Genomic DNA, 20,162 nt, shown 5'->3' with positions numbered 1-20,162 from the left:
TAGTATGTGGAACCTTATCAAAGGCCTTACTGAAATCAAGATAAACTATGTCTACAGCATTCCCCTGATCCAGCAAGGTAGTCACTAGGGTTTGTAGAATCTTTCGGGCTCAAGTGCCATGTTCTACTGGAGAAAGTTTTTCTTCCAGACGTTTCGTTCTCGGCTGCGGAGAACATCCTCAGTGGCGTTGCAGCTGGAGCAGGCGCTCTGACCTTCTTGGCTGCTGTGCATTGAGTGAGGCCAGGGCTGCTGGAGAGCTGCTATTTCTAGGCTGGAGGGGGTGTGGTGAAAGGGCAATAGGTTTGTGGATGTGCCCATTGTTTGGTGGGGCTTCCTGGAAGGGTAGTGATAAGGAAACTGGGCTGTTGAATGTGACCATTGTTCTGTGTTAATTGCTGGGAGGGTTGGAAGGGGTGTGAAGATAAGGAAGATGGTTGTTGACTGTGCTGATTGTTCTGTGGAATGTGCTGGTTACACAAGGTAGTCACTTTCTCAAAAAAAGAGATCAGGTTAGTCTGACATGACTTGTTCTTGAGAAACTCATGCTGGCTCTCAGTAATCACAGCCATCCTTTCTAAATGTTCCAGGACTGACTGACTGGTGATTTGTTCTAAAACTTTTCCAGGTATAGACATCAAGCTGACAGGTCGGTAGTTACCAATGTATAGTTGCCAATGTATAGGCTCTTCTATGCTTGGGTACTGCCAATAATGAGAGATATGCAGCCGGTGCAGTTAAGTACTTGTGGTTCTCTGGAATCAAAAAATGAGGTACCTTAGTGTTACCTTCCTGCCTCTCAATGTCGAGTATCCTTTGTTGTATCAGTGCTTTCGCATAGCAGCTGCCTAGTCAGAGGATATTGTTTCCTGCTAGTCCAATAGATTGTAGATTCTGAAGAATCCCTTTTGCCCAGGACAAATAAAATCCATCTTTTAAAAATAAGGCCATAAGACCCTGTGGATTCTGCCTTAGTCTCAGCTAGTGAAGAATGGAGGTAAGTTTCCCCTTAGCTTCAACTTTAACCAAGCCCGATTCTAGATGTAAACTTGCATTAGTCACACACTTGGGTACTTGGAAGATGGATCTTAAAAATTTGGATTGCATTTTTTCCAGAGAAGTATAGTTAGTAGGTGGAGGTCTTAACATAGAGCCATAGAGCAATTATGGCAGAACTGTTGCCTGATAAAGACAAAGGGCTACTGGAAGAAAATGGCACTGTTAGTATGATAAAATCTGAGGATGCCTTGAGTAGATATCTGTCCTACAGTGGCCACATGATGCATTGTACTCTTTCCAGAGGCATGAAACATTACCCCTAGATACTTGGTAAGGGAAACTTGTCCTAATGTGTGGCCCTCTTGTTTCCATGACCTACTTTCCTATTGTTGTTGAAGGAAATAATCTTGGTTTTGTCAGAGTTGATCATGAGACTATTAGTAATAATGTAGAGATCAAAAATCCTAAGAGCTCTCTTCAGGCCCACCAGAGTCCGAGACAGCAATACTGTGTCATCAGCAAATAGAAGAGCAGGAATATACCTATCAGCCAGTTGAGGTGGATGAAGATCTGTGGAGCTTAGATGTTCAATTAAATCATCAACATAGAGATTTTAAAAAGTTGGAGCCAGAACACAACCCTGTTTGACTCCTTTTGTTGTCTGAATTATGTTGGAAAGATGACCAGCTTGATTGCATCTAACTCTTGAGGAGGTACTAGTATTAGATATATTGATAATTATTAATCTTAAAATATACCTAGTTGATCCTAGCTAGTTGAACAATGTAGTTTTAGAAGGAAGATTTACTCAGAAGCGATTCTCAGTGAATTCACGGGGGTTTATTTCCAAGCGATTACAGGAGTACAGCTTTTGTTATTCTCATCCCAAGCATGAGATTTTCTTTATACAAAATCATCTCAAAGAGGTATTAGAGACAGTTACAAGAATGACAGTGTCTTTGTCTAACAGTACTGTGCCTTAATCACTCACCTTTTCATAACTGGAGTTTACTTCTAAGAGCTGACCTCCTTTAAATCGACTGCACATGTACTCTGCCTCACTATAATTCAGCTGACCAAATGTAGAAATATAATAACAACGTCCACTGAAGTATCTCCAAGATGGATAACAGAATTTGCTTTGAAGTTCTTTTAAAAAGACAGCAACCAGAGTAAAATAAAGATGCATTATATATAGTTACACTATGTATTATATATATTCAGGCAATACTGAAGACAAAAGAAAATTTATGTAGAATATTTAGTGCATGACCTGTGGGTAGCAGCAAAGCAGACATTTAGAGGTGTTTCTGTTATGGTATACTTCAAATATTAGACAAAATTATTAAGATAGTTTAATATCTATGAAAAACTTTTTGAGTAAGGAGATACTTGTCAACATATTTCACTATTAACCTCTTTTATTTATAATATGGAGTTTCAAATTTCTACACCTTGGACAAATTAGAATTCTAGAATCATAAAATCATAGAGTTGGAAGAGACCTCCATGGTCATCTAGTCCAACCCCCTGCACGATGTAAGAAACTCACAAACACTTCCCCCTAAATTCACAGGATCTTCATTGCTGTCAGATGGCCATCTAGCCTCTGTTTAAAAACCTCTAGGAAGGAGAGCCCACTACCTCTCGAGGAAGCCTGTTCCAGTGAGGAATCGCTCTGTCAGGAAGTTGTTCTTAATGTTGAGCCAGAAACTCTTTTGATTTAATTTCAACCCATTGGTTCTGGTACCACCTTCTGGGGTCACAGAAAACATTTCTGCACCATCCTCTACATTGACAGCCCTTCAAGTACTTGAAGGTGATCATATCACCTCTCAGCCACCTCCTCTCCAGGCTAAACATCCCCAGCTCCTTCAGCCTTTTCTCATAGGACTTGGTCTTCATACCCCCTCACCATCTTCGTCACCCTCCTCTGGACCCGTTCCAGCTTGTCTATATCCTTCTTAAAATATGGTGCCCAAAACTGAACACGACACTCCAGGTGAGGTCTTACCAGAGCAGAGTAAAGCAATACCATCACATCACGTGATCTGGACACTATTCTTCTGTTGATACAGCCCAAAACTGCATTTGTCTTTTTAGCTACCGCATCACACTGTTAACTCATGTTCAGTGTATGATCCACTAAGACCCCTAGATCCTTTTCACACATACTGCTGCTAAGACAAGTCTCCCCCATCCTATAACCATGCATTGGATTTTTCCTACCGAAATGCAGAACTTTACATTTATCCCTGTTAAAATTCATTTTATTGGTTTTAGCCGTTTTCCAGCCTGTCAAGGTCATCCTGTATCCTGTTCCTGTTCCTGTCTTCTACTGTATTTGCAACCCCTCTCAATTTAGTATCATCGGCAAATTTAATAAGCATTCCCTCTTTTCCTTCATCCAGATCATTTAGAAAGATGTTGAACAAAACAGGTCTCAGGACAGATCCTTGAGACACTCCACTTGTCACTCCTCTCCAAGAGGATAAGGAACCATTCACAAGCACTCTTCGGGTGTGATCTGTCAACCAGTTACTGATCCACCTAAGGGTAACAGGATCCAAACCACATTTTACCAAAATGTCAACGAGGATAGTATGTGGAACTGTATCAAAAGCCTTACTGAAATCAAGATAAATGATGTCTACAGCATTCCCCTGATACAGCAAGGTAGTCACTTTCTCAAAATAAGAGGTTAGGTTAGTCTGACATGACTTGTTCTTGAGAAACCCATGCTGGCTCTTAGTAATCACATCCATTCTTTCTAAATGTTCCAGGACCGACTGTTTGATTATTTGTTCTAAAACTTTTCCATATATAGATGTCAAGCTGACGGGTTGGTAGCAGTGTACCCTCTAAGCTGAGTTAGTGTGAGCTAGCTCACAATTTTGTAGCCTCCAGCTCATACATTTTTGTCTCAGCTCAGGAAAAATGGCCCCAGAGCAATCTAATTTATGCAGTAGCTCACAACCTTATTGCCAGTAGCTCACAACTTTAATGCCAGTAGCTCACAAAATAGAATTTTTGCTCACAAGACTCCACAGCTTAGAGGGAACATTGGTCGGTAGTTACCCAGATCCTCTTTTTTCCCCTCCTTGAAGATGGAGACAACATTCACCCGCCTCCAATCTTCCAGTACCTCTCCTGTTCTCCAAGAATTCTCAAAAATAATAGCCAGAGGCTCAGAAATTACATCCGCAAGCTCTTTTAGAACCCTTGGATGCAATTCATCTGGCCCTGAGGACTTAGTTTCATTTAAAGAAACTAGGTGTTTATGTAACTGATCCTAGGTTGGAACTTCATACCCTCCATAACTAGTAACTGTACCAGGGTTATAGACGTAATGCCTGATAGAATCATAGAATCATGGAGTTGGAAAGGATCTCCAGGGTCATCCAGTCTAACCCCCTGCACAATGCAGGAAATTCACATATACCTCCCCCCACCCCCAGTTACTCTGCCGCATGCCCAGAAGATGGCAAAAAAGAAAAAAAAACCCTCCAGGATCCCTGGCCAAACTGACCTGGAGAAAAATTGCTGCCTGACCCTAAAGTGATGATCAGCATTTTCTGTGGTGTGTAAGAAAGGGCCATGAGAACTAAGCATTGATGCTTCCTGCCCTTCCTCTCAGAAGTTCACAGAATCAGAATTGCTCTCAGATGACCATTTAGCCTCTGCTTGAAAACCTCCAAAAGAAGAACCCACCACCTCCCAAGGAAGCCTATTCCAAATATGAATTAGACCATCTGATTCAGCTACTGAAATAAAAAAGGGTAAAAAAGGCAAAGATAGTCCCTCTGTGCAAGCACCAAGTTGTCACCAACCCATGGAGTGATGTCACATCATGACGTTTTCTTGGCAGACTTTTTACAGCGTTTACTGAAATAGCTGCTCCCAAACAAAAGCCAATATTATTCAGCTTTCATTCAGCATGGCTAGAAGGCATTTCAAGAGACCGTAGCCTTTTTAAGTGCTTTCAGTTCACTTCCTGAGTCACTCAGTGCCTTCAGTCCACTTCCTGAGTTCACTCAGCAAGTGAACTGAAAAAAATTTAAGTTTAAATGCCTTCGAGTCCACTCCCTGAGTTGTGCTGCCACAGTGGCATGATTCACTGAGAGAAATTCTCTGTTATACCTTATTGGGACGTTCCCCATAAGGTATAATAGAGCCAAATTAATTTGGGTTTCCTGAATATTTACCTGAATTCTGAAACAATATTGATATTAGGATTCTAGAATATTCAGAAATATCAATATTTCTTGGGAGCAATCGATCAAAATTTTAAAAGCCCAGTTTTTTTGCACACCCTTCGTAAGATATACATAGCACTTTCCTTATAATATTTTGCTCTCTGATCCCAAAATAATTAGATCTGAGTATATATTTTTGCCTTGTTTAATTTAAAAGGTGTGTCTGTGGGTATTTAAAAGGAAATGACTATAACATGCCCATTTGAATTTTAATATTACACAACACTTTGATCTAATTTTCAATGGATGAAATCTATGCCATCACATTGTTATTTTTATATAGTGCTTATGGGGACAAACACAGTGAGAAACTCATTACTTCACAAAAAGTGTCTTCTGAAACTCACTGCTAAGAAATGAAAACAATCAGGTACTGTATGACAACTGCATAACGTAGTTCTTTCTGGCACTTCTGCAAATCTTGGTAATGAGGAGCAATGCTAAAGAAGGACATTATGCGGTGTTGCTCCTTCCATTTAGTGTCAAAGAGGGCTCCTACCTGCAGCCAAACTTTCTTGGCTGCTGTTCCAAAGGTATATTTTCTATGATAATGCAGCAAACCTTTCAATTGAAACAGGAACTACTCATTACATAAATATAAAAATTGGCCTCATCATGCAAGATTCCTTCAAGACGAAAGTTACAGCAGTACTCACTGAATTCACAGAGTCTTAAATCATTTGTTTCTTCACAGAACAGTTCATCAACACACTTTCCTGTCAGTCTATTGCAAGGCTTGTTATCTGGGCATGCTGGGCACCTTTCCTGACAATGACTCCCATAATGTCCTTCACTGCAGGCTGAAAAAAAAAATTAAAAATACAAAGTATTGTTTGGAAGACAGGAGGCCTCTGTGACCACTCCAACAAAAAGCAACATAATATGTAAACTGAATCCCCTGTTTCACAGACCTTCAAATATACGGAGTAGATATATCTATAAGCCATATAGGAATGCATAAGAGGAAGACACAATACTTTGCTAAAGTATTGCTAAACTTTGCTAAAGACACAAATATGCAGATGCATTATATGGACAAATATATTTGCATTTAGGAGTAATAGGGCTTACTTCTATTCATTATCAGAATTTACTTTCTTTGTTTTCAGGCAGAGAATATATACAATGATAGTGTCTACTGCCAAGATCATCTTGAATGTCAAAGACTAGCCAGTACACAACAGAACTATTAAGTATGTCTAGGGATGGGTACAAACGAGCTCACAAAGGTTTGTGACAAATTCCGGTCAGTTCATGATTCGCAAAATGATGTTCATGAATTGAAGAGCTGCCATGAATTTTCACAAGTTTTCAGACTACGGTGAGTAGAAACTTGCTGCTAAGAAATGAAAAATTCAGGTACTGTGTGACAATTGTTCTTCACCCCCCCCCCCAAAAAAAAAACTACTTTGAACCATTTGAACTTTGGTGTTCTGCTCCCTGCTGCTCAGCTATTTTTCACTTAGCCACCTACTTTCTGCTTGGGCTTTCAGCAGAGAGCAGAAAGCAAGGGGTTAAATGCCTTGGAGCCATTTAAAGCCTTGATTTCTGCAAAAAATGAGGGGGGGGGGTAGAAAGCAGGGCAGGGGTCACAAATTGATAGAAACCAACTTGATTTGTGTTGTGTTGATTTGTGGTCTGTGTTGGTTGATGGTTCAGCCATGGACGGTGAACCAAACTGCAAACATGTGGTTCATTCCCCTTCCTAGCTATGTGAGACTGGAATTTATTCAAGTCCTCAGGAATGCATCTGGACCCATCATTCTCTGGGTCCCCTTCCCTTGCAGATGTTCCATGTTTCTAAACAGGCATTAAGTAGCTGATCCTTGTACAAGAGATTATATCAACTTTCTCCATTACCAAACCATACAGCATTATGTACAGCACAAAAAAACCCCTCAAATCGAGGTCTTAACTTATTATATGCATGGCAAGGTAAGCATGTGTTTTGAGAAAGCCCCACTGCAGCCATGAAACTCTTGGCATACCTGTTGAAATTCCCAAGGAGAAGAAATCTTGAGGATGCTAACCCCAATCAGAGACCATCAAGGCTCAGGCAGCTTTGACAGAGAACCAATTCGATTTGTGAGGTAGAGGGATGGGTGGGATACTGCCTGAAGCTCCTTTCCACGCTAGTGAAAAAAAGGCAAACCTAGAAATGTTTTAAATATATGAATTCTCACTCTGTCTAGTGAATACAACATGTATTCAAAAAACAGATTTTGACTGGCAGAGCAGCTGGAGAATATAATAGAAGTCCAATAGACTACAGCCAGTCCTCCTCCCCAACTGTTTAGGTTGGGGATGTTAGGGTGAAAATCCACTGAAAAACTTAACATCACAGTGATCTATGTTTGGTCACCTTGTCATCCATGTTTAAATCTTGGATGTTTTAATATGAATTGGGATTTTGGAAAGGGCATGCTTTTCATTATCCCAAATTTTGAGGAGCATTGTTACTAGTTCATGATTCTGCCTTGAGTAAATTCTTTCAATTCTTGAACTGTAGGATCATTATTTTTGCTTCCGTTTCTAATCCCACCCCCTGAGGAAGCAAGAGTAGGGAGGGAGTGGGAGTATGACCTGACAAACAGCTCTATGTGCCTTTTAATTTTAAAAGGCCATTATTCTCTATAGCAGTGGCCTCCAACCTTTTTGGCACCAGGGACCAGCCCCAGGGAAGGCCCGCCCACCACAGCCCCAGGGCTGGCAGGGTGCGGGCACAGAATTCGGCCTCCCCCTGCTTCCCCCCCCCACGGTGCCTCCTCCCCCCTCCATTTTTACAATTTTAAGGCCCGAGAAGGGGCAGTCAAGCACCTTCTGGGCTCTTTAAAGGGCGACCCCCCACCAATCAGCTGATCAGTGAAGAAAACCACAGCAGCGGCAATGAGTGACCCGCTGCTGCCGCAGTTTTCTCTGCCGATCAGCTGATCAAGGGTGGCCTTTAAAGAGTCTGGAAGGCACTTCACCGCCTTCCCGGGCCTTAAAATTGTGAAAACGGAGGGGGGGGAGGCACCACGGGGGGCGAGGCACCACGGCCTGGTTGCTAACAGGCTGCAGACCAGTACTGGTCCATGACCCAGGGGTTGGGGACCCCTGCTCTATAGGAAGACCTAGCCTTCCAATGCCAGTCCAGAGGCCAGGCCTACTTCCATTAAACTAATGGCCCTCCTGTCCAGTGAGGTGTGAATAATTTGGCATATTTACTGTTTAGATTTTCTTCCTTATAGCAAACTATCTTGTTATGCAGTTTTTGTCTATTCTCCTCTGCTCTTGGTGTCTGAGCACATGTGTTTTGTGAGTAACCAGTTTATGTATTTTTCTTTCAACAAGAAATGTTCAGTTGTTTAACAAAGCATGATACTGAAGAGGCTGATGGAGCAACTCTACTTCCAGAATTTGATAGAATAAAGAATCTTCTGGAAAAGAACAGACATATAGACATCTGTCCTGCCTTTGAATTTTGCCTGTGAATTGAACATGTTTGATGGTTGGTGATTTGTCCCATGACCTAAAAGAATTCAGTTCAAAAACAGATGAATATGGGAATTTCTGCTGATTTCTTGGAATAACATTTCTCTAAAATATTATTCTCACCAGGGGACTGTTACCTGTTTTCATGTAGGTAGTATCCTGCCTCCTGCCACCTAAGACTAAATCTTTACCGCTGACTGGTACATACTGCTTTCTCCAGTAGCTGATTCCAGTACATTTTTCTTCTAAAAAGCAAGCTGATTTTGCATGTTCTTTATCTTCATAAACTTTGTTCCCCAGTGGCATAATAAGTATCTTTCCAGGGTATTCCCAAAATACGTTGGCAGCTGAAAATATTTTAGAATAATACTTTCTGGAACAATTCGACAAACTATATTCACATAACTTCAACATTAACTGCTTCAAAAAACCCCTCTGAATCAGGAAAAAAGACGATTGAGTTTTGGGAAGTCTGACTTTAGGTTCATGCTGGTTCCTTGTGTCTAACTGAGTTGCAATTCCTCTCCTCCAGCTTTGCTGGAGAAATACAGTTTTAGCATGGGACTAGATTATGTGGACTTTTAAAAATCTATCCCTTGGGACTTGTCAAATTGTGCAAAGTATAGTTTTCTTAGCAGAGGCGGCTCTCAAGGCCTTTAGCAATGGGATTCTGATTTGGCGATAGCACTGTTTTTAGACCTTTTTGCTTAAATACTAATTTTGCCAAAACACTAATTCCCCCAACTATGTGCTATTAGCACTGCTCATTTGGTGTGAGAAATAAATTAATTACACTAATTGGACTGGATCTCGCAGAAGATTTCTGTGGGCAGAAAGGGCCAATTTTTGTCAATCCTCTTGCTACAGATTTCCAACCCACCATGATGCTCTTGGGGGTGCTTGGTTCCCCCAAAGCGACATTTCAAGGGGCATTTTTGGGCTGTCGACGGAAGTGGGGAGGGATGAAAAAGTTAAGTTCTGCAGATGGAAAGCCCTGTCATAGAAATGTATAGTGGATCCAAGTCACTGTCTAGGAAGCCATGATTCCCGTGATCCTCACATACCCATCCTCAAGGTATCTTTCTTATTTATTTCTATTTATATTCTGCCCTCCCTGCAAGCAGGCTCAGGGTGGATTACAAGTAATAAAATAACAAAAGAGATTTAAATACTTAAAACCTTGTTTTCAATAAACACCAACAGGATACACAGTCAGGATGAATTAGCTCAGCAGTAATGCTCAGTTTGACTGGTTCCATATGGTCAGCATTGACAGTGACTAGGGAAGGCTGAGATAGAATTGGATGTCCGCTCCCTCATTCGAAAGTCCGGCAGAACAGCTCTGTCTTGCACGCCCTGAAAAACTGTAAAAACTCCCACAGGGCCCTAATCTCAAGAGGGAGCTTGTTTCACCAGGTCAGAGCAAGAACACAAAAAGCCTTAGCCATAGTCAAGGCTAGACAGACATCCTTGGGGCTAGCGAAAGCCAGAAGATTTTTCTGCTACACCTCTATGGGCGATTTCCCACACAGCTTACCGAGGAGCGAAGTCCCTCCTCACGGTGCAGCATCTGCTCGGATTTCCCACCAACTGCTCCGTGGATTCAGGAAGTGCCGCACCTTTTGCGTCTCAAATGGAAATTGCTAAAACCCTAGTTTACGATAGCAACGCAAAAGGTGCGGCACTTCCTGAATCCGCGGAGCAGTTGGTGGGAAATCCGAGCAGACGCTGCGCGGTGAGGAGGGACTTCGCTCCTCGGTAAGCTGTGTAGGAAATCGCCCTATGTGATTTACTTCTATGGCATTGCTTCTTTCTACTCAGTCTACGACGGTGACTGATCATTCTGTTGCTTCTCTGAAATTACTGAGAGGAACTCCTGATAAGAGATGTAGCAGATACTTGTAACCTGGTGACTGCTCAATTAAGTTGTGTATATAAATAATAACATAAGGCATCATACAAATAAACGAATCTATTCAGTTCCATTTCTAAGTATTATATGCTATCAAGAACAGCAAGTAAGATTTATAGTTATATAATCTTTGTACATTTTAACTCAAATTACCTTTTAGAAAAATCTCAGACATCTTTTGTTTGGCAAATCAATGCATGCATTCAGAATTGGACTGAATTCTCTTAGACAGAGGTTCCGATGACATTTTCCTTACCTTCACTCCTTTTACAAATCCAGCCAGCCAAGGAAGAACAATCAGCTTTTCTAACGATCCCATTGCTGTCCATCTGTGTACATGAGTCAGTAGCTTTTTCAAATTTGTCTTCACTGAGGATCAAAGGTACAAGATAATTATTCCAAAATATGGATTGAAAGACTAAATACAAATCTAACAGAAATGGAGACGAAGGAAGATATTTTTAAACTGATATATAGCAAAATTTGATGTCGACGTTGAAATTTGTTCCCCCGTTTCAATATTCAGGTTTTGGAATCTAAAGCTGGCATCTTAATTAAAATTCAGATCTTTTGGTTTTCATTGCCTATCCAATGGGATGTTTTTTTGACTGGCTGAAATAACGACATTTGTACAAAATTTACAAGCCAGCTGTTAGATACTGTTGAAAACATTAGTTGCTACTTCTAAACGCTGCCTTCTGAAGGTGGAAAGTACCATTAAGGGACAGCTGATTTATGGCAACCCCGTGGGGTTTTCAAGGCACGAGATGTTCAGAAGTGGTTTGCCATTGCCCGTCTCCACATCACAATCCTAATGTTCCTTTGAAGTTTCCTATCCAAATACTTCCCAGGGCTGACCCTGCTTAGCTTTCAAGATCTGATGAGACTGGGCCAGCCTACGCTACCCAGGTCATGGCGTTGCCTTCAACTTTACAGTAATAGTTATCAGCGCAAAATGTTTACAGCTACTGCAAAAATTATGAGATGCCAAATATTTATTTACTTCATTTATACCCCAGTTTTCTCCCCAGTGTAGCCCCAAAGTGGCTAACCATTTATCCTCACAACAACCTTGTGAGGTTGGCTAGGCTGAGAGCATGTGATTGGCTCGAGGTTAGCCAGCCAACTTCCATGGCAGAGTGGGGATTTGAATCTGAATCCTAGTTCAGGATTCTAATTACTACACCACCCTTGCTGCCACGCCTCATGTGTAATGTCAAACATTTATTAAATGTCTGCCAAATGTCTAGCATCTAGAGAATATTTATCACCAAAATATGCAGAGAAAAGGGGAATGTTGGAAGCACTTCTGTTTCACCTCTAATGCAAAGTATAGGAATATTTTGATCTTGTCTCTGCAATCACAATTTACATTTTTTGTAAATCTGTAACCAACCTTCCAGAACAAACAGGCAGCAACATTATGGGATTCTCCTGATATAGCAGATGAGGCACTAAGAAAGGTCACTAATTTGTTCTGCTTTACTGCCACAGTTGGCACATTCTGAAGAATGTTTTCTGAGCCATAGTTCAAAGACAAAAACTACAAAATAATTACTGCAGATCTTCTGGCATTACTGAAGATTAACATCTTAAAAGAGAAAATAAATAAGCCCCTTCAGCCTCAGAGAGGAATGAGTCAGGAGGTGAAATAACAGAAGTCCTCTGTCTGCAGGAGCAAAGAAAGCAGAGAGAATGAGTGTGACCACTTCCTGCTATATGTCAGAATGGGTGGGAAACTGCAGAAGAGAAAGGGAGTGCATCTGATTTTCAGAATGCTCCGAGAATCTTCTTCATAGCTGTGGGGCTGCAGAGAATTCACAACAATGTATCCTAAGTATGTTGTCTTGAGTTTCACAAGCAATATATGGGGCAACACATGAACATAGGTTCTCTTACATGTCCAGTGGATTTTTAGCTTTTGCCTTTGCTGAGGCTATCCACATGAAATCCTTGATCACAGAAGACAGCCAAATCTAGAGAAAGAAAATATTGAGACAAAGGCTTCCAGGGTATCTGAAGGATAACATCTCAATAGTTCTTTGAATATTAATACTTGCAAGCATGACAGAGAGGTGTCAAACTGTTTCCAGTCCTTTTTCTAATGCCCTCATCAATGGCAGTCAGAGGCTAAAGAACAGAGTTTTCAAATAGAGATGGATTAGGCACAACGGAGGATGCTCAGCTGCTTCCTACCCTCCTTCTTATAGGCTCAGTTGAACACCAAAAAGGCATGGAGCTGCAATGAAGGAAGCCAAGCTACTTCCTGCCCTCCTGTTGATGGCTCCGATCATTGGCATTTGGAATTCAAAGTCATATTAAGGAGAGAACAGAACAAATAATAGCCCAAACAGGCAGGGTTGTAGCCAGGATATTTTTTAGGTCAGGGGGCTTTTAAAAAAATTTTTAGGGGCACTCAATTTTTTTAAAAGCTCCCTCAGTTGTGGGACCTCCACAGGAAGTCAGGAGCAGGGCCCCCAGAACTCCCTGTAGCTACAAGCCTGCAAACAGGGCATTTGCCTCTGAAGAACTTATTCATTCAGCCGTATTTGCTGATACAATGCAGTGTTCACAGATAAAACTCCTTTAATTAATGAGGCAGATTTAGCAAAACAACTCTGATAATTTGTTCTGCAGAAAGTTGTGCCAGATGACCTTAAATTCTTGCCTTTGAAATGTAGTTCTGAAGATAGAATTTTGAAATACGGTCACAAGGTCTACAAAGATCTGCAAAAAAAAAGCATTGATGAGGCATATCTACAGAACCCCTCACCTCACTTTCCACCCTCATCAGAAACTGATTGAAACTGTAAATTAAGGATCAACCCAAGCATATGGATATACTTCTAAATGGAATATAGCTCCCTCTCAATGTTCATGGGTAAACCTATTTAACTCTACTTCCCATCTATCTAATCTTTAAAGAAAGAGAAAAAAGTTCCTCGTTTAACTCAATAATGGAATTATGCGCGGAGCTTGTCACAGTATTTAATACTGAACAATGAACTCCAGACCTATAACACTATTTCAGAAGTTTTTAAAGTTAGGTTGCAAATGATGGAAGAGAGCTCTGCAAACTCTTCTTAATCTCAAAAAGTATATGGAATATTCATATACAAATTGAGGGAGCCGAAGGAGGGAACTTTTCAGTTGAAGAGTAAAATCCCATTCACGCATCCAGAAACATGCTTTCAGTGCCGCATAAACTGATGTTTGCTACCTTTTCCTTCTGATCACTTGGCTCTGGCAACAGTGAAGTTTCATGGTAAGCAGTACAAAAATTCAGCGCTTTTGCCCAAGTTGATTGCATCACCAACTCTATATAGTAGCAGTTGTTTTCCCAGTACCACCACCCAGGATCCTTTGGGCACTTCAGATTAATCACACCTGAGAAATAAACAGCAACATTTTGGGAAAAAAAAAACCAGCCTGCAAGTCAGTTGTCTTTTTATACGCTATAATGGCCACTATTGTTGAACCAAAAAAAGTACTGTTCGTTAGTGAAGTGGTTGCATCCAATTGTATGGTAGAATCTATATATCTAATTCCCAACTGTGCGCTCTATGTGCAGATACTTATTTCCACAGGCAGGGGGCATACTCTGCCCCAACAGGCTCAGGGGAGTCTAGGTTTGCAGAAAAATCTTCAACGCTTTTTTTTTTTTTTTTTAACATTGCCGGGAAGGGGGGGGGGGGTGAAATCCCTGCCCCCAAATAAAAAGCATTGTCTTTTAAAAATGATTTTTATTTGAGGGCCCATCTGCTGCTTCTGCTCCTGTGAAGGATTGGATGGGGAGAGGGAGAGAAAGTAATATACGGGCATGGGAGGGAGAAAGAAGGGGGGATTGGCTAGGGGAGAGAAAGGGAAATATAGGGGTACTGACTTGGGGGAGAGAACGAAGTGGGGTTGGCTGGGAAGAGAAAGGGAAATATGGTGTGATTGGCTTTTGGGGATAGAAAGAAGGGGGGTTGGCTTGGGGAACACAGAGAAAAAGAGAAAGGAGATGTTGGTTTGGGAGGAGAGAGAAAGAAGGGGGATCGGCTGAGGGGAGAAAAAGGGAAATACGGGAGTATTAATTTTGGGGAAAAGAAGGGGGAATTGGCTGGAGGGAGACAGAAAGAAAGGAGGAGAGATTGACTTGAAGAAGAAGATATTGGATTTCTATCCCGCCCTCCACTCAGAAGAGTCTCAGAGCAGCTCACAATCTCCTTTACCTTCCTCCCCCACAACAGACACCCTGTGAGGTGGGTGGGGCTGGAGAAGGCTCTCACAGCAGCTGCCCTTTCAAGGACAACCTCTGCCAGAGCTATGGCGTACCCAAGGCCATGCTAGCAGGTGCAAGTGGAGGAGTGGGGAATCAAACCCGGTTCTCCCAGATAAGAGTCTGCACACTTAACCACTACACCAAACTGGCTTGATGGAGAGAGAGAAAAGGGGGATTGGCTTGGGAGAAACAGAAAGACAAAGAAGGGGAAATTGGCATGGGGGAGACAGAAAATATAAGAAGGGGGTATTGGGTTGGTGGGGGGGAGAAAAGAGAAAGAAAGGGAAATTGGCTTAGGGGGAGAGAGAAAGAGAAAGGGAAAGAAGGGAGAGGGGGAAAGAACAAAAGTGGGAGAATGTGTCCTTCCAGAAATTTTCTTGCAGGCCCCCATTTGTTATTTTCTGATGCTTGGGACAGTATTCCAGCTTGGATCCAGCCAAGCATTTTCATCAATAGAACATGAAGTTCCCACTTCCCCCTCCAGCTGAAGACTATACTGCCCACAAAAAACTGCTCCAGAGGGTCATGTTCCTCCTGGAGCAGAATCTGCATGGCAGCAAGAGACAAGAAAGTTGCATCCTACAGAAGGAAATCCACCCACCCATGGAAACACCTGTCTGGATACAAGTCTCTGCCCATTTATTGAAAGAAACCTTGAAAGAAAGAATTAATTTTCACAGGGACCACTGGGAACTACATTCAGTTCAATATTCCAACTTCAAACCTATTGCCAATGTTAAACTTCAAACCTAATACCAATTTTATAAGAATGTTTTGGTATGCATATCTGCATGATAAGCATTCTATCAACTTGTGAAAGTCTGTTGCAATATTTTAACTGTTTCATATTGAATTAGCTATTACGCTGCATTCGGCAATGCATAAGCAGGAAAGTAAAATATGCTCAGTGTAGTTTAGCTTGGGCAAGCAGTAGCACAGTGGCTGCAACAGCACAGTATTTTATAGGGATGGGCACAGACCAGAAAATGCTGGTTTGGTTCACGAACAGAACTGGATCGGTTCTTTGGCTAGTCAAGCAACTGGTTCCCTATTTCTCCTCCCGTGACCTGGCTGCAGTGATACCTGAAATGGTCACCTCCATGTTGGACTACTGCAACTTGCTCAACACAGGGCTGTCCTTGAATTTGACCCAGAAACTTCAGCTGGCGCAAAATGCATTGGCACATCTCCTGGCTGAGACAGCCTTGAGGACACATATACAGCCAATGCTTTGCCAGATGCTCTAACCCACTGATGTTGTGCACTGTACCAACTTGTGCCGTAGGTGGCAACTTGGGCCCACTTACTTAATAGACTGGCTCTTTAATGGCATACATATAGCATATACCCAGGGTTATGTTGCAGGATTGGTTTGCCACTATGTATCAATTATTCTTGTTTTCAGGGTTTTCATTGGAATTATATAGAAATTGTTTTTTATTTGTTTTATTGGTTTACTGTAACCCACTCTGAGACCACTTGTGAGGGAGGGCAGGATAGAAATCCCATAAACAAACAAACAACCCTGCTTCCACACCACGGGTTAGGTTTAGGAGAAGGAAGACCCCACCCCGCCCTTCATAAAAAGACACAGAAGTTACTTCTGCTTCCTCACCAGCTGCCTGCTAAGGAGAATAATTTTCTATGGCACCATCAGTGTGCATGGTGTTTTACATACTAATATAAGCAAAAAGATATACATTTGAAGAAGAAGAAGAAGATATTGGATTTATATTCCGCCCTCCACTCCGAAGAGTCTCAGAGCGGCTCACAATCTCCTTTCCCTTCCTCCCCCACAACACACACCCTGTGAGGTAGATGAAGATATTGGATTTATATCCCGCCCTCCACTCCGAAGAGTCTCAGAGTGGCTCACAATCTCCTTTACCTTCCTCCCCCACAATAGACACCGTGTGAGGTAGATGAAGATATTGGATTTATATCCCGCCCTCCACTCTGAAGAGTCTCAGAGCAGCTCACAATCTCCTTTACCTTCCTCCCCCACAACAGACACCCTGTGAGGTGGGTGGGGCTGGAGAGGGCTCTCACAGCAGCTGCCCTTTCAAGGACAACCTCTGCCAGAGCTATGGCTGACCCAAGGCCATGCTAGCAGGTGCAAGTGGAGGAGTGGGGAATCAAACCCGGTTCTCCCAGATAAGAGTCCGCACACTTAACCACTACACCAAACTGGCTCTCCATTTGCCATTGCTCTCCATTTGCCATGCTAGCTCTCACATTTGTGTCATGGGGAACAAAGGGAAAGGAAGAAGGAAGATGGAATAAAGAGTAATGGGAAAGAATGTTCACAAAATCAATTAAATGTACTTAGCCTGAGTTTTGGCAAGAAGTAAGGGATTATGACAGGGGTGGCTAACGGTAGCTCTCTAGATGTTTTTTGCCTACAACACCCATCAGCCCCAGCCATTGGCCATGTTGGCTGGGGCTGATGGGAGTTGTAGGCAAAAACATCTGGAAAGCTACTGTTGCCCACCCCTGGATTATGACAATGACTTCACAGAAAAAGTCAAGTTCAAGGAATATAAAGGGCTGCTGGGATAGGATACTCTAGGAGGATGCTACAGTTATTTAAGAAAGCGGGAAGGAAGAAAGACAGCATGGGAAAGCCCAATCTCCTCGGGTCTTAGAAGCTAAGCAGGGTAGGTAATTGGAAGGGAGACCACCAAGAAAGATGCTGCAGAGGAAGGTAATGGCAAACCATCTCTGCTTCTTACTTGTCTTAAAAGCCCTTTGCTGGGTCGCCATAAGTTGGCTGTGACTTGATGGCATTTTGCACACACACAAGACAATTGGAAGCCTTTGGATAGTTGAGGCCAGTGCAGCTGGAGAAACAAAGTCACAGGCAGGGATATACCGAAATATGACAACAAACAGATAAGACAGGCCAAGGTAAATGTAGCCTTTAATCATGACATGCAGTCATCATAGGGATTTAAGGAAGGCTGAAGAACAAGAACAATGAAGACAGCTTTTTTGGTGCTCTAGACAGTTTTCCTTTACTTTATCCATATTCCATTATTTCCCATTGTATTAGTAGATCTGAGCCCTGGCATCTCTCTAATGTGCTTTTTTGGCAATCCACCTATTAATTTTTACACACAAACACACATCTACTATTGGTTAGAACAGGGGTGGGGAACCTTTTTTTCTGCCAAGGGCCATATGGATATTTATAACATCATTTGCGGGCCATAAAAAATTATCAACTTAAAAAACAGTGCTCCGCCGAGAAAAAATGATTCAGGCCAGCAAAATTAATGCAAATTAATTATTTTTCTATTTGCCATCGTGTGGGGAGAGCCTAATCTGGCACACACAGATACACACACACACACGCCCCGCCGCCCTAGGCAAATGCATAGGTCCAGGGGTTTTTTGTAGAAAAGCCCAATGGGAACTCAGTAGCATATTAGACCACATCCCCTAATATTAGTATATTAGGTCACACACTCATTAGCATAGTAGGCCACACCATCTGGGATTTTATTTATTTATTTATTTATGATTTATATCCCACCCTTCCCACAAAATTGGCTCAGGGCGGCTCTCTGATAATCAAGTGCAAACTGAACTGTGACAGTAACTTTTCCAGGCCCCGCAGCAATTCTGGCTGCTGCACAGTACATCTGGGACCTGTGATCCCTGCCTGGCCCTGGGGAGGCTGCTGCACAGCACAGCTGAGCCCCAAAATCCTCACTGGCCAGCCAGGCCCCAGGGAGGCTGCCACATGGCTCGGTTCGGTCCAGCAATCCCCAAGGGCCACACCAAGTGACCTTGAGGGCCATATATGGCCCTCGGGACGGAGATTCCCCACCCCGGGTTAGAAAGACTGAGAACAGGTAATAGTTGCTTTTCTAGCATTGGGTAATGAAAACTGATCACATTTCTCACATTACCTCTTCCTGCTCAGCTCTTCCATTTTGCTGTAACATTGATCGAGACCAAATTATTGACTTCAATGAATAACAGTTTAGGGAGAGAAGAGACCAATCACCAACTAAACTTTAAATTGTGTACCTTGTTCACATTTCTTTGTTACATATTCCTCCTTGCACTGCTCATTTTCAATGCACTGTCCGTTTAATGGATTGCAGTTATCAGTCCCATTACAGGTGCATATTCTGCCACATTTAGGACCAAAATATCCTGGTGTACAAGCTACCAAAACAGAAGTAAAAAATCACTTGGGACAGCTAGTTAAAATGCTGACAAAATGTCAATATAACAGAATGGCATTATATATAAAAGCATTATATACATTATATGTAGCATTATATAAAAATACAATATAGTCCAGGGGTGTCAAACATGGGGCTCAGGAGCTGAATCAGGCCCCCGGAGGGCTCTTATCAGGCCCTCGAGGAACTGGCTGTCATCTGCTTCCTTCTCCCCCTCTTGCTTCCTTCCACATAACAGCTTGCTTTGCAAGGCTAGCTCAATCACACAGCAGAGCTACTGAACCAAGCCTCTCTTCCTTCCATTGGCTGAGGCTCCTCCCCCTCCTGGTCCCCTGGGGAAGGAAGGAAAGAGCCATAGCCTCCTTTGCCCAGTTCCCTTAATCCCATGGAAGAAATACCAAGAAGACAGAGTGCTAATGTTTTAAGGACGTTTTAAATTTTTTTAAAAAAATCTTTAATTGAATTTGTCTGTGTATTTTATAAAGTTTATATTTCTGCTACTTAATTTAAATAGGTACACACATGGCTCAGCCTGACATGGCCCGGCCCAACAAGGTCTCATTTATTTCATATTCAGTCCTCATGAGCTTGATACCCCTGATATAGTCTATATACAGAACATCATAATATACAAAAGTGCTTACACCTTGTAAAAAAGACAGGTTAGAAGCAGCACAGAGGAAGCTAGAGATGAGCAGAATTACTGTAAGTTGAAAACAAATGGAAAAGGAGTAGCAAAAGTAAATGTTTTGCCTCATCATCAGATTTAAGTATACAATTTCCTCCGCAGCAGCATAAGCTTATCCTTTTTTCAAGGTGGTATAAACCTTTTGCAATAATTATAATGGGAAATTGGAAAGATACAGAAGTAAAGTGTAGCTGCTTCCTTAAAATTAAAAGCTACAATTGCAGAACAGAGATATTCATGTCACTTGAGCAAAACAGGGTAAACTGATAAAAATTATAATTCAGCAATGAATCCTTCAGATGCAGTAGTTCTTCTGCAACAGTGGCCAGCAATCTACGGTTCCAGATCTAAATGTGGCTTAATATGAAACCAAATA

The 20,162-nt window shown here is 42.0% G+C and overlaps 1 protein-coding gene across 1 annotated transcript in view; it reads right to left on the bottom strand.

Annotated features, from left to right (window-relative positions):
- Window positions 1–1,975: 1,975 nt before the first annotated feature.
- LOC132572065 (uncharacterized) overlaps window positions 1,976–20,162 on the bottom strand; it is a 61,935-nt gene continuing 43,748 nt past the window's right edge. Inside the window, exons 9-15 of the mRNA XM_060238852.1 lie at window positions 18,938–19,078; window positions 13,859–14,025; window positions 12,538–12,614; window positions 10,895–11,007; window positions 8,864–9,073; window positions 5,909–6,052; window positions 1,976–2,145 (exon numbers count right to left, since the gene is read on the bottom strand). Coding sequence (XP_060094835.1) covers window positions 1,976–2,145; window positions 5,909–6,052; window positions 8,864–9,073; window positions 10,895–11,007; window positions 12,538–12,614; window positions 13,859–14,025; window positions 18,938–19,078 — 1,022 coding nt within the window. The remainder of the gene's footprint in view (window positions 2,146–5,908; window positions 6,053–8,863; window positions 9,074–10,894; window positions 11,008–12,537; window positions 12,615–13,858; window positions 14,026–18,937; window positions 19,079–20,162) is intronic.

Source organism: Heteronotia binoei, chromosome 5 (assembly GCF_032191835.1).
Source record: "Heteronotia binoei isolate CCM8104 ecotype False Entrance Well chromosome 5, APGP_CSIRO_Hbin_v1, whole genome shotgun sequence".
NCBI lineage: Eukaryota > Metazoa > Chordata > Lepidosauria > Squamata > Gekkonidae > Heteronotia > Heteronotia binoei.
Note: the sequence above shows the minus strand (reverse complement) of the source record. Positions and strands in the feature narration are given on the sequence as shown.